The sequence below is a fragment of the Sminthopsis crassicaudata genome, chromosome 2 (genome assembly GCF_048593235.1).
Source record: "Sminthopsis crassicaudata isolate SCR6 chromosome 2, ASM4859323v1, whole genome shotgun sequence".
NCBI lineage: Eukaryota > Metazoa > Chordata > Mammalia > Dasyuromorphia > Dasyuridae > Sminthopsis > Sminthopsis crassicaudata.
The window spans coordinates 433,518,644-433,532,649 of record NC_133618.1 but is presented as its reverse complement, the minus strand read 5'-3'; the positions used below and the strand labels follow the sequence as shown (position 1 = coordinate 433,532,649).

Below are 14,006 nucleotides of genomic sequence, written 5' to 3'. Positions count from 1 at the left end.
CTACATATGAATTGACTCCTGCATACTTAAATTGATGTAGAATCACACATATTTAGAACAATAAGGCCATCTAGTGGAACCCTTTAAAAAGTTTTTACTTAGTGCAAAATGCAATCCTAAGCAACTTTTCATTCCTTAAGACAATGTGATACTCTCTTCTGGAAGCTTGCTCTTTACTTTTTCCTAAAGATTACTGAAAATACTACCTTCTTCGGAGTCGGAGCTTATTTTCAAAGTTCAATCTGTATTACAAATTTGTTTCTGTCTTTGATCTCCGTAGGGTATGTCCCCAGTAGTAGGGTTATTGTGTCAAACAGCAAGAAAAGTTTAGTCATTTTTCTTGCACAATTCAAAATTGATAGCCAAAATGATCAGACCATTTCAGAGTTTCAGCCAATGGTGAATCAGCATACCTGTTTTTCCATAACCTTTCATTTCCTTTTTTTTCTTCCATCTTTGCCAATTTGCAGAGGTTTTAGTGAAACTTCAAAATTGTATTAATTTATGTCTCCTTTTGTTACTTGGAACATGTTAATCACAAAATTGCTACTTTAAATTTTTGGAGAAAAATTTGTTCATATCTCTTTTTAAATTTTTGTGATAAGAAATGATTTGCTGGGTAGGAGAAAGGGAGGGAAATATTCAGAAATGAATCCTTAAAAAAAAAGTATGTCAATTTGAAGTTCATATCCCTGTGACCATTTTATCTACTGAGGAGTGCTGTTCATTATATATTTGAATCAATTCTCTACCTACCTTGAATATCAACCTTTTTTAAGGCTAATTTTAAAGGCATTAACTTTCCAACATTTAGGATAGCAAAAAAGTTAAAATCTTAGAATTATAAGATTTAGTGATATGAGACACCAGATTTCATCCAGTCTACCCATATCACTTTATAGATGTGAAAAATGAAGCCAAAAGAGAAATGAAGTGACTTGTCCAAAATCACAAGAAATAAAGTTGAGACTAGATCATCTGATATTAAGAATATCACTTTCCCACTATTTCATACTATTTTTGATTGCCAAGATCTATGTTTCCTTGAGATTAAGTTTTCGGCTCTCTTTTCTCATTACATATACATTTACTTGTATATACAATTGCCTGAAATGGCTCAAATTTCTGTTCTCTTTATCCCTATGACTTCCAAAGATGCCAGTCAAAACCTCCTCTAATGTTTATTCTATTAATAGCACACTATCTTCTCTTTAGTAATCAATCATGACATGGTGTCTTATATACGTATCTCATGTAAAAATTTCCCCCCCCTGAGTCTGGGGTTAAGTGACTTGCCCAGAGTCACACAACTAGGAAGTGTTAAGTGTCTGAGACCAAATTTGAACTCAGGTCCTCCTGAATTCAAGGCTGGTGCTCTATCCACTGTGCCACCTAGCTGCCCCCTCTCATGTAAAATTAATCACAGTACCTTGCACCTAACAAGTACTTAACAGAAGCCTGTGAAATGAGGTAGAGGAGAAAAGAATAGTGTTGGAATTTTCTCCAAAACATTGTGACTCTGAGGAAAGTATTTCTTTACCTTCTGATTTGCTGTAATAAAAATAAGACAGAAATCACAAAGAAGCCTAAGAACTTAGAAAGCACATTTGTATAAAGCAAGCTTTCAATAGATATATTTCTTACATGACTAATATGGTTAAAAAAAAAATCAGGCGAATAAATGAAATGAATAGAAAATGTTTTACACATCAATGATGTACATTTTTAAAGCACCGTTGGGCATTATGTTAGGAGGTGGGGTCACAAATACAAAAAAAAAAAATCTTGACCTCAACGAGCTTAAATTCTATCAGAGCAGCCAGTATGTACACTTATTAAGTAAATACAAAATATATGCACAGTTTACAAAGAAAAATTTTGGAGAGAAGGATACTGGCTCCTAGAGATATTACAAAAGGTTTTCATGTAGGAAATAGCATTTAAATGAGCTTTGAGAGCAAATAAGCATTCTAAGAGATGCAGAAGGAAGTGTATTCCAAGCATGAGGAACAGTCTATGCAAAGGCATGATGATAGGAGATAGAATACTATGCATGAAGAATATTAGCAAGTAGTTCTATTTGTGGAAGTAATGAGTTGTTTAGACTGAAAAGGTAGGCTGAAGCCAAATTTTAAAGGACTTTAAAAAACTAAGTGGAATTTGCATATAATCCCAGAAGCAAGACACCAGTGGAGCTTTTTCTGAAGGGGAATGACAACAGGAGTTTCATAGACATTACTTCCGCAACTCTGTGGAGAATGGACTGAAAAGGAGAGAGATAGTGAGACCAATTAAGATAGAATAATAAAAGTCCAGGCAAGTCAAGAGGTATCAAGGCCCTGAAATAGAGTAGAGATTGCATGATTAGAAAGAAGGTAACAGATATAAGAGAAATTGCAATGGAAGAATCACTAAAATTTGGGAATTGAAGTGAATTAGTTTAAAGATGACTCACAAAATAAGGGGATAAGATGAGCTTTAAAGTTCCTATCAGCTATGGATACTAAGATCCTAAACATAATGACTGATTCCTTAGAACACAATCAATCATTTAATAAACACTCATATTAAAATAAAAATTTATGTCATTAGTAATTTAATTTTCTTATTTTATATATATATATACATATATATATACGTATGTATATATATATGTATATATATACACACACACACACACACACACTCTTCAAGAAATATGAATTAAGAATATACAAAAGAATCATTTATGATTAAATAACTGAATATAGTGTTGGAAGTTATTGCTGTAAAAACTGGACAAAAAGCTACTGGTCAGAAAACCAAAACCTATCATAACATTAAATAATACAATTTCAAGGAATATATTTTTCCTAAATGTAATGTGTAGAGAGCCTGAACTCTGGAGAAGTACACTTGAAATAAGATGTTAACTCAGTAGAATTAATGACATTATTGATTCTCTGGTTCACATATATACTTAGTATGGTGATGTAATGGTTCTCTAGTTCACACATAATCAGTATGCTGTAATGATGTAATATACAATATATATCAAAAAGGTATATAGGGGCTAAGGAGGACTGGAAGATAAGATATTCTATCTTTGACCAGCCTTGTGATGGCTCTCCTGCCTCCTGCTCTAAGGAGAAGACTGGGTCTGACTGACAGAAAGCTAGCCATAATACAGTAATGACTTGTATTAATTGTCTCATTCAAAGAAATACAAATTACATCTAATACTTTAATTCAAAGAAACTTAACATGTTAAGCATTCATCAAATGAGAATTTGCTTAAGACATGCTATTTTTTTTGGTAATACAATGGCAATACAATTGATTTAATTTTCATAAATAGAAAACCATATGCTGAAATGGCACCTTAAATGGCACAAATCCAGCAATTAGGTACTCAACAAATATGCCTGACTTAAAACCTACAAAGCTGATAACTAGCACAATTTAAATCCTAAATCAGACTTTTGTCAAACTAGATAAACACTTCTCAGTAAACAAACTATAATCTTTTTTTCCCAAAGGATTTTTTGTCATATATGTTTTAGAGTAGCCTTTAAAAAAAGAGATGATAGTGGTAATATATGTTATTAATTTTTTAAATGATCATTTTCTCTGCTCACATGAAAAAGAGGTGAAGGAAGAGAAAGGAAGATTTTTGCAATAATTTTCAAATATGTTATATAACTCAGACCTCAGGATTAACTTCCTATGCCTTCAGAAAAAGTATGAGAAAACAGCACTTGTGGAGATATTTTATATCTTGAAGATGCAAAATTTTTATATATTTTAAGTAGGATGGAAGAAATCAAAGATATCTAAATATTCTTTGCTTTCTCAAAATAATAAAATTATACAAAACAACAACAACAACAACAAAAGAAGCTTACTCCTATTGTGTGACAAATAAAGTTTTATGTCCTAAACCTTGTTTTAGACTTTCAAGCACATTCTGTCTGCAAGGGGGGTGGGGGGTGGGGAGAATATATCCATGCTTATTGTTACAAAAGAGATAAGCCAAACCATAAACTGATGAATCTGATCCTGACCAATAACTATAAATTATGATGCTTCCAACCAAGTTCATCCTACACTAAACGACATTATTCAACTCTACACCTAATTACAGCTCTTTATCTTATATAGACACTATTTTGACAGCAGCTAAGACTCCTACAAACAGAATATGTTTACTATCTTCCATAGTCAATTGCATAGTGAAGGTTCCATAGTACCACATAAGATTCACAGTAAAAAAATAATTTAAAATAACTTACAGCATCTTAAAGCGCCTAGTACCTCAGGTGTATTATCTCTCTATAGCCCTCTAAAAAGAGGTTAGATGGCTTATCAAAGTTAAATGAAGCAAGAAATAACACTGAAGTTAGTGACTTCAGAGCTGAGTCCAGAGCTGAGACCAGGTGACCATTGTTTGCTAATCTTTTTCTTCTGTTTGCTGTGTCATCAATTTTCCCCATTCAGGCTTACATACAATCCTTACTAAGTTTCAGGCAAATTATATTTAGGTTTCTGTGATCATATTTCTTTTCAGGATATATAATTTTAATTTTACAACCAAAAACTATTTATCAAGTCTAAATATTCATCGAACGATATCAGCTAAACAATAACTCCAAATTATAGACTTCTTACCCATCATCCCACTAAAAAAATGACATTTTAAAAATTACAACATTTATGGGGAAAAAAAATCACTAAAATCATCATTTTAGAGGATTAATCCTTTAGGTAAATGTTATCCTGCTTCTAGTCCTCTAACTTGGTACTAACCTATTCATTAAGATTTAGAAAGAAAATGGGTTCTCGGCTTTAGAAAACGATCCTAACACCAATGGATACCCTTCACATTCCCCACCCCTCCATCTCCATGTTCTCAGCTCCGAATTAAGCCACCTCTTTATTATAAAGAAAACCCTCCCGATCCTCCCGTGTTAATGTCAGGGCGCTGGAAATGCCTCTGGCTGCTCCTAGCCGGGTGATCAGTCCTGCACTCTGGCCCATGGAGGAGGGATAACCAGCAGGGAGAGAGATTCCGGACGTAAACTAGAGGAGATTCCACGAAGAAGTTGGGGTTGACAACACTGGATCAAACACTTGGGGGAGGGGAATGTTACTAAGTGAGTGGGGTGAGGTGAAGAGGAAAGGGAAAAGCGGCTAAAGGACGAAGGGACAAAGTGAGGAAAGGTAAGGAAAGAAAAACAAGAAAAGAGGGAGGGGAAGAGAGGAAAAATAAAGGGGGGGAGAGGAAAGGAAGGAAGGGGAGGAGAGAAATAGGGGAAAGGGGACAGGGAGGAAGGAGAGGAGGGGAGACTCATAGAGAGCAACAGTAAGGGGAGCACCAGTATCCCGGGCCAAGAGCTAGCGAAAGACCAGGCTGCTGCCAGTCCAGGGGGAGCGGTGGGGTCTGTGAAAGGGGCCAGGAAATCCGAGGGCAGTTGGCTGCAGGGAGGGGGGGAGTCCCCATGAGTCGAGACTGACAGGTGCTGCCATCTGCCAACACAGAGAGGATGGACACGGCGCTCCCCTGCGGACCCTCCGCAACGGGTGTGCTCTCGGACCCTCAATACCTGGAACTGCAGCAGCTTTTCCGTCTGCTCCTGGGTTAAGTCCCGCTCCTCAGGCGCCGCCATTTTGCCGCCGCCTCTACGCCTCTGACCCGTCCGCACCGTCACCCGCCGGAAATGACCTCATCCGTACCCGCTTCCGGTCCCGGGCCGCCACCGTGGGCTGTCTGGTCCCGGGCTCGCGATTATGCGGCGACTACCTAAAGCTGGTGGGGCGGCTGCAGAAGGCCACCTCTTGAAGGCACGCCCCTTAACACTTCCGGAAATTCCCGAAGGTCCTCGGGAAGCTCACGTGACTTCTTTACTAAAGCGAGGCTCAACGCATACCCGCAATCACTGGAATGGATTGCTTTTGATTCCGGAAGCTCCAGAGTCCTTCTGGGCTGATCCCGGATGTCGTGTTAGGACCGGAAGCGCTTGGAAGCTGGAGGCACTTTTTTTTTTCTTCGAGGGTTGTCCCACGTGCGAGTACTCAGGCCTCTTAGGAAGGCCGTGAAATGTTACTCTCACTGGAGGCCCGCTGGTTCATCAGACCCTACCCCCTTTGCAAAGTTTCCCGGCCTTATCCCTTGTGTGACAGTGAGAAGGTTGCCTTAGAATAGAGGCTCACCTGAAAAGTGAGACCTGAGCATCTCCTTTGGCGTGGGGTGAGGCTTTTTGTAGTCTCCGCTATCATAGGCACTTGCACTCCCCTTATTTCATGTATGGGTGTGAAGCAGAGGTCCCTTGTACATTTTAAATTTCAATTAAATGGGGCGAACCGTAATGCCTCAGTTTCCTGGTGGCAGCCCCCCCCCCTTCCTGGCCAGTAGGACTGAGGTCATTAGGGCTTAGGAACTCTGGCCACTTTGGCATTCCAAAGAGCCCTAAAACTCCAAATGGCTTATGTCAAATACTTAGATGGGTTCTCTCTCTTCCAGCCCAGACTTCCTGTCTCCTAGCCCTTTCACTCCCAACTTATCAGAAGTTATGATCCTTCTTTCTTCATCCCCAATCTATCAGTATTAGAAAGTTATGGTCCTTCCTGGAATTTCCACTCTGCCAGTGTTCTGCCTGCCCTTTCCCCCTGCCCCTTGCTTTTGTTTCTCTGATCTCTGGAGCCCTATAAAAGTCTCGGGAATTACTCATGGTCTCAGGATGCTTCGAGATGAGTCCCATACAAGCCAGCTGGCTAGTATGGCTGCCAGTCTAACTTCTCCACTATTAAAATATTAAAAACCTCTAATTTCTGTCTTGCCTCAGTTTATCCCACATTACATTTCTTCCCACCCCAAAAGAGCCCGTTGAATTTCCAAGGCTTCATCATCCTGGATGGGCATTTTCTGTCCTTCCCCTATCTGACTTTCTCTAGTTCTGCAACCTCCTGCTCCATCCTACATTACTCCTTTCCCCACTTTTCCCCATCCCCAACTCTGGCCTTCATTCCTGTCTGCCTTGAAAATCCCAATTTTAATTAGTCATGTCTAACCCTTCATGACTCCATTTGAGTTTTCTGAGCAAAGTTACTGGAGTGGTGGTTTGTCATTTCCTTCTGAAGAATCTGGATTAGCCCTCTATCCTTCCATCTAACGTTAGCCTTCAGCCACCTTCTGTGTCCCCACCCCTCCCAATCTATCAAGTACTTCAGGAGCCCAGCCTCAGAATTGAAAAAGATTTAATAGGTAATTTAATCCAACCTACATTTTGAATAAACACATAAATAAATATAAAACAAAATTTGCAATATTTGTTAAGGCTATCCTATCTATAAGGCACCAGATGCTAGGACAAGAATAACTGTCCCTTCCCTCAAAGATCTTATTTTCTACCAGTATTGGGAGAAGAGGGAAATGCAGATAGTTTGTACAAAAATCAATACATAATGATTTTTTTAAAGAGAAAGATAAAACATTTATGAATTAAAGGATCAGGGAAGGATCTGAGGTGAGCCTTGAAATGAAGCATTTTGAAAAGAAGAAATTAGCAAGAATGCCATTCTTGTCAATCCAATTTGAGATGTTTAAGGATAGAGATAAGAAAAAAAAAAAAAACTGGCAAGGTTAAACTGGAGTCAGATTATGGAGAGCCTTAGCCTGAACATTTTGTAATAAGGAACCACTAAACATTTTCAAGCAAGACACGAAAATAAGATCTATGTCTTAAGAAAATTATTAGGGCAGCCCCCTGGAAGATAAATTGGAGAGGAAGGAGAGTAAAGGTAGGCTGGTAGATAGATAGAATTAATTAAGCACTTACTATCTGTAAAGCACTCTGCTAGATCAAGAGTCAGGAATCCAGAACAATTCTGATACTATAAATCTAGGTGATTAGGAGAACAGTAATGCTCTTAATAGAAATGGAAAAGTTTCAGAAGAGAAGGCTTCTGGGAGAATATAATTAGGTTTTGAACATGTTGAATTTGAGGTATTCCAAAGATGATAATATGGGACCACAGTTCAATATATTGATTTAGTTTAGATTATATGATAATTGAATTCATATGGGCTAGAGTCAGGCATGACTGAAAAATGACTGAACAAAAATATACAAAGGAAGAGAACTTGAGAAAGAAAATCAAAATGGGTCCAGGACAGAACCTTAGGAGCAACGTATATTTAGAGTGAGGAGATAGATCCAGCAAAGGAGATTCATGCTCAGTGCTTAAGGTGTAGGAGAATAGTAAACCAGAAGGTGCCATCAGACAGGAGAAAGAATTTGGAGAAAATAAAGTCACAGAAACTAAAGGAAAAAAAAAAGTTCTCTGAGGTCCTTTCCAGTTCTAAAGCTATGACCTGTGATTTTATGCATATTTAAAAGGTTCTTGGTCATAGGTTCAAGGTCAAAAAGAGTGCTTGTGGTCACTCACAGATCAGACTGTTTCACATTTTCAGGAAAGGTTTCAGTGATTAAAATGTATATTCCATTGAGGAGAGCACTTAGCAAGTAGGGATATAACACAATTGTGTACAGAGAAAAGGGAAGGAAAAGGGAAAAAGGAAGGAAAGAAAGAAGGTGGTTGCTTAATGTTTGCCCTTCATTGCCTATAAGAATTTGACAATGAAAGATAGGCAGGCTATAGATTGAAGAGCTGTCAGGGTTAAATGAGGATTTTCTCTGGATTTAGAGATGGATAGAGAAGAGTTGTGTCTATTTGTAGACTTTAGGGAAGGCGTCACTGAGAAAGAAAAATTTGAAAAAGAGAGGAAGTGATTAAAGGAGAAAGATACTAAAAGATAAGAAACACAGAATAAAGGGCACAAGTAAAGGAGTTAGTCTTGACAGGGAAAAAGGCTACCTCTTCCAGAGAAACTAAAGCAACATAAAAGAAAGTAGATTAAAAATGAAAAAGGTTTTTGAGGTATATAATAGGGGAGATGAGAGTGCTCACAACTGTTAGCATCATTTTTCTCATAAAGAAAGAGGCAAAGACATCTGTCAAAAGGAGTGGAAGGTAGAAATGATATTGGCATTTGAAGAGAATGCAAGAGCTGAGAGGGTTTGCAAACAATAGTTTCTGGAAGCATGAAGACCTAGTTAGAGTTCAGGAGTCATTTTTCAGTTGTAGCCAACTCTTCATGACTCCATTTGAGGTTTTCTTGACAGATAATGGAGTGGTTTTGTTGTTCTTTTCTCCAACTTATTTTACAGTTGAGGAAACTGAGGCATACAAGATTGAGTGACATTCTCAGGGTCCCACAGCTAATCAGTTTCTGACATCAAATTGGAATTCAGAAGATGTCTTCTTGGATCCAGCCCTAGCATCCTTCCTATTCACTGTACCTCCTAGATGCCCTTTAGTTGAGATTAGATAACATAAATTTGTAGTGGACCCAGTTGGCATGATAGTGTGACTTCTTCAATCTGCATTCATCTGCACAGGAGTAGGAACAAAAAAATGAGTGAAGATGGGAGTAATTTGAAGACTTGTATGATGAGAATGACACAAGAGTCAGGGAGCAAGGTATTTAAAAGTTGAGAACAAAGTTTATGTCAGCTGGCTAACTATGAGGTCAAGACTGTGAAAGGAGGAAAATAGGATCAGCACATGGACTGGAAGGACAGAAAAAGACAGAGATACTAGAGGTTGCAACTAGGATGAAGGTTAAAGAATAATGAGAAGGGGAGAGGACAAAAGGACAGAAGATATGAAAGGCAAATTTAAAAGTTGTGTAGTTAGTAATTTATAGTGATGGTAAGAATTAAGGCATGACCGTTCCTGTGAATGACTGAGGTGAAGTGAAGGTATGTGTCATAGAAGTTTAGTAGAATAACTAAGAGGCTAAGATAACCAAACACCCAGCTTCTTAAACTGGTTTGCAACCCTATATAGGGTCTCATCACTGAATGTAGGTGTTACAAAATTATGTGGGGTTTTATTGGTAAATATTTGATTTTATATATCTATATGCCTGGAGTCATATAAAGGTAAGAAAGAAAGAAAGAAAGAAAGAAAGAAAGAAAGAAAGAAAGAAAGAAAGAAAGAAAGAAAGAAAGAAAGAAAGAAAGAAAGAAAGAAAGAAAGAAAGAAAGAAAGAAAGAAAGAAAGAAAGAAAGAAAGAAGAAAGAAAGAAAGAAAGAAAAGAAAGGAAAGAGGAAAGGAAGGAAGGAAGGAAGGAAGGAAGGAAGGAAGGAAGGAAGGAAGGAAGGAAGGAAGGAAGGAAGGAAGGAAGGAGGAAGGAAGGAAGGAAGGAAGGAAGGAAGGAAGAAAAGAAAGAGGAAGGAAGGAAGGAAGGAAGGAAAGAAGGAAGGAAGGAAGGAAGGAAGGAAGGAAGGAAGGAAGGAAGGAAGGAAGGAAGGAAGGAAGGAAGGAAGGAAGGAAGGAAGGAAGGAAGGAAGGAAGGAAGGAAGGAAGGAAGGAAGGAAGAGAAAGAATTTCTCGGGCAAAAAGGGGTCATAAGTGGAAAAAGTTTAAGAAGCTGTGTTCTAGGGGATTTCAGTTTACACACTGAAATCCTCACGTATGAGGGCAGGAACTAGATTAAAGAGGAAAACTGTGAGTCATATAATTAATTGAGAAAGAAGGATGGTGACCTACAAGTTAGTAAATTAAAAGAATAAGGATCTAGAGAAGGTGATACAGAAACAGCAAAGAAGTTACTAAATGACAGAGGTAGAGAAAGGGTCTAGAAGTGGCATAGGACATAAAGAATATGATAACTCCTGATTCACTATATAAAGGATATGAGCAGCTAAGCACTGGAAGGGTAGCCAGGGATAAGTGTCTCCTAGAGAAAGCCAGATTTCTGTGAATGAAAAATCTAATTGGGGGGAGGGGAGGAGGAATCCATGATAACAATAAAATAGGGATGGGGGTCAGGTAGTAAAAGCATAGAGATTGGAAGGAATCAGGCTGATTTGGATAGGTAGCAGAGCATGGGAAAGGAGTTTTCCCTTAACAGTCAATGACTACACAGCCCCACCTTCAGTAACTGCTTAAGAAATACTTATTGATTAAAGTAAAATGGACTCGAAATGTTAAATTTGCAAGGGAACTGAAAGAGCATTTAGTTCAACCTCGTTGTCTTTTTTACTGTACAAGGAGATTCTATACAGATTCCTTTTACCTCAGCAAAATCCATGCCAGGGGCTCATTCAAGTTTTTAAAGGCCTCCAGTAAGAGGAGTTCTCTATTTATTAAAGCAGCCCATTCTACTTTGAGATGGCCCTAATTGTTAGGAATATTTTCTACAAACTAAGCTGAAATTTAACTTTCTAAAATTATCATCCATTGCTTCCATTCCTTTCTTCTACGTATAAAAAGAATAAATCTAGTCTATTCCACATGAGAATCTTTCAGATACTTGAAATCACATGTTATGTAAGTCTTCTGTTCTCTAGAGCAGCAGTGTCAAACTCAAATAGAAATGATTACTTATCCCAACATAAGAATCCTTATTTTTAAATGTAATATCATAATTATTTTATTGCATTTTATTTATTTTGTTAAGTATTTTTCCAATTAAATTTTAATTTGGTTCAGCTTGTACTCAGGAGTATTATCCATGCATATGTTTTGAAAATGAAAAGCTTTAATAAAAAAAAAAAGAAGAAAGGAATTTGGAGAGCATGAGAAAAGTTATATAAATTGATGCAGAATGATGTAAACAAAGCCAGAAAAAAAAAAAGCTACATAGTGATTACAATGACATTAAATGGAAAGTACAACAATAACAAAAAAGGGATCTACATAATTATAGTGAACATACTTCCAAAAAAGTAAATGCACTTCCCTCAATATATTGCAGAAGTAAAGAGGTATAAATGTACGATATTTTATTTGCTGTCAAATATAGTTTTTCTGAAAAACTTTTAAAAATGTTATTACAAGGAATGACTCACCAAGTAACAAGGGGGGGCATATATTCAGAAAAAAATGTGATACAAAAACCAAAGGTATCAGTCAAGATAAGAAAAAAATTATAGTTAATAAAATGAGGCACCCAAACTTGAAAGCAGGACCTATAAAGTTGGATGTGTATTATTGAGACAATATTAATGAGACATTATTAATGAGATAAACTAAAAGATATTGAGTAGATTATGGATCAATCCATCAGCAAGCATTTTATTATGTAGACAAATATAAAATTATCTTTACCCTCAAGAAGGTTACATTTTATGGTTTATACTGTATCTATTCTGGAGTTGGGAGGTAGTGATGGTAAGAACACTATGAATATGTATGTTTGTGTATATGTGTGTTGTTATCCTTTGTTCAAATGACCAAAATGAAATCGTAATGCTGGAGTCTGACTGGCTGGTATCAGGCTAATATAAGCTTGAATGGCTCTACCACATATTGTGTAGAAATAGTCCATATGAACATTTGGAATGGAATCGGCTCTGTTTTTCTACCTCCATGTGAACACTTGCCTTATGTGAGTTTTCTGTAAAATAGTCTTTTAGGCACACATACTTTTGGTATTTGAATAACATAGCCAGCCCATTGGAGTTGTACTCTCTCCAGTAGAGTTTGAATGCTTCTTCAGCTTGAGAAAGGACCTCATTGTCCCCCATTTTATCTTTCCAGGTGACCTTCAGAACCTTCCTAAGATAATTCTCATGGAAGCAATTTAGTTTCCTAGCATAGCACTGCTATGTTGTCCAAATTTCATACAAATACAATGATGAGGTCAGTACAATGATTTTATAGACTTTTTGGTTTGGTAACCAGAGAATTTAATACTGTTCCACTCCCACACTTTCCTTCAAAGCTTCCTAAACACTGAACTCACTCTGGCAATGCATTTGTCAACCTCATCATTGATGTGCATATTCCTGGAAAATATACTGCCAAGATAAATGAACTTGTCAATAGCATTCAAATTTTCTCCATTTGCTACATGTAACTAAAGGTTCTATGTATAAATGGTGTGGTACTAAGTGGTAAAGAACCTCTGTTTTCTTGGTGTTAAGTTTTGGACCAAAATTAGTACAAGCAACAGATAATTGATCCATATATCATGCTAAGAAGCATGGGAGCAAGCACACAGTCCTTTTTCACTCCATTGATGTCTGAGAAGGCTCAAGAGCATTATCCATCATCTAAAACCCAAGCAAACATGCTGTCACGAAATTGACATACCCTGATGAACTTCAGGCAACCCAAATTTGCATGATTTTCCACAAACCTTTTAGACTGACCCCCAAAGACTCAGTCAGATCAGCAAATATTGCATATATTTGTTCTGCTACTGGCACTTCTTCTAGAGTTGCCAGGCAGAACACAATATAGCAATTATTCCTCATCCCCTTTATGAAATCACACTAGCTTTGTCATAAATGACCATCTACAGGTGAAAGATAAGCTTATTAACGAGCCTCTGGGTAGAATTTTACCGGTGGAGATAAAAAGATAGCCTTGTAATTGCCCTGGGACAAACTTTATAGACAATGGCGACATCCTTGAACTCTGGGAGGATAACCTCCTTTTGCCATATAATCTGGGAAATTTCAGACAGCTTTTTATTTTATTTTTATTGCTAAGGCAATTGAGGTTAAATGACTTGCCCAAAGTCACACAGCTAGGACATGTTAAGCGTCTGAGGTTGGATTTGAACTCAAATCCTCCTGACTTCAGGGCTGATGCTTTTTTCACTATGCCACCTGTCCCATCAGGCAGCTTTTCATGAGTGTACCCCCTGCTTTATAAATCTCAGCTGGAATAGAATCAGCACAAGACAAGCCTAATAAAATTCTTTTTTTAAAAAATTAATTTTATAATTACAACATTTTTTTTTGACAGTACATATGCATGGGTAATTTTTTACAACATTATCCCTTGCACTCCCTTCTGTTCTGAATTTTCAACTCCTTCCCTCCACCCTCTCCCCTAGATGGCAGGCATTCCCATACATGTTAAATATGTTATAGTATATCCTAGATACAATATATGTGTGCAGAACCGAATTTTTTTGTTGCACAGGAAGAATAAGCCTAATGAAAGTC

The 14,006-nt window shown here is 37.4% G+C and overlaps 1 protein-coding gene across 7 annotated transcripts in view; it reads right to left on the bottom strand.

Moving 5' to 3' along the window:
• Positions 1–5,911, bottom strand: part of FAF2 (Fas associated factor family member 2) — a 75,767-nt gene extending 69,856 nt beyond the window's left edge. For 2 of the 7 annotated variants that reach the window (XM_074292181.1, XM_074292184.1), the window contains exon 1: positions 5,583–5,907. In XM_074292181.1, coding sequence (XP_074148282.1) covers positions 5,583–5,645 — 63 coding nt within the window. In that variant the 5' untranslated portion in view covers positions 5,646–5,907. Of the gene's footprint in view, positions 1–4,271; positions 4,337–5,354 lie in introns of those variants that run through there. The other 5 variants (XM_074292179.1, XM_074292178.1, XM_074292182.1 and 2 more) reach the window with 5 other exon arrangements.
• Between the last annotated feature and the right edge of the window lie 8,095 nt (positions 5,912–14,006).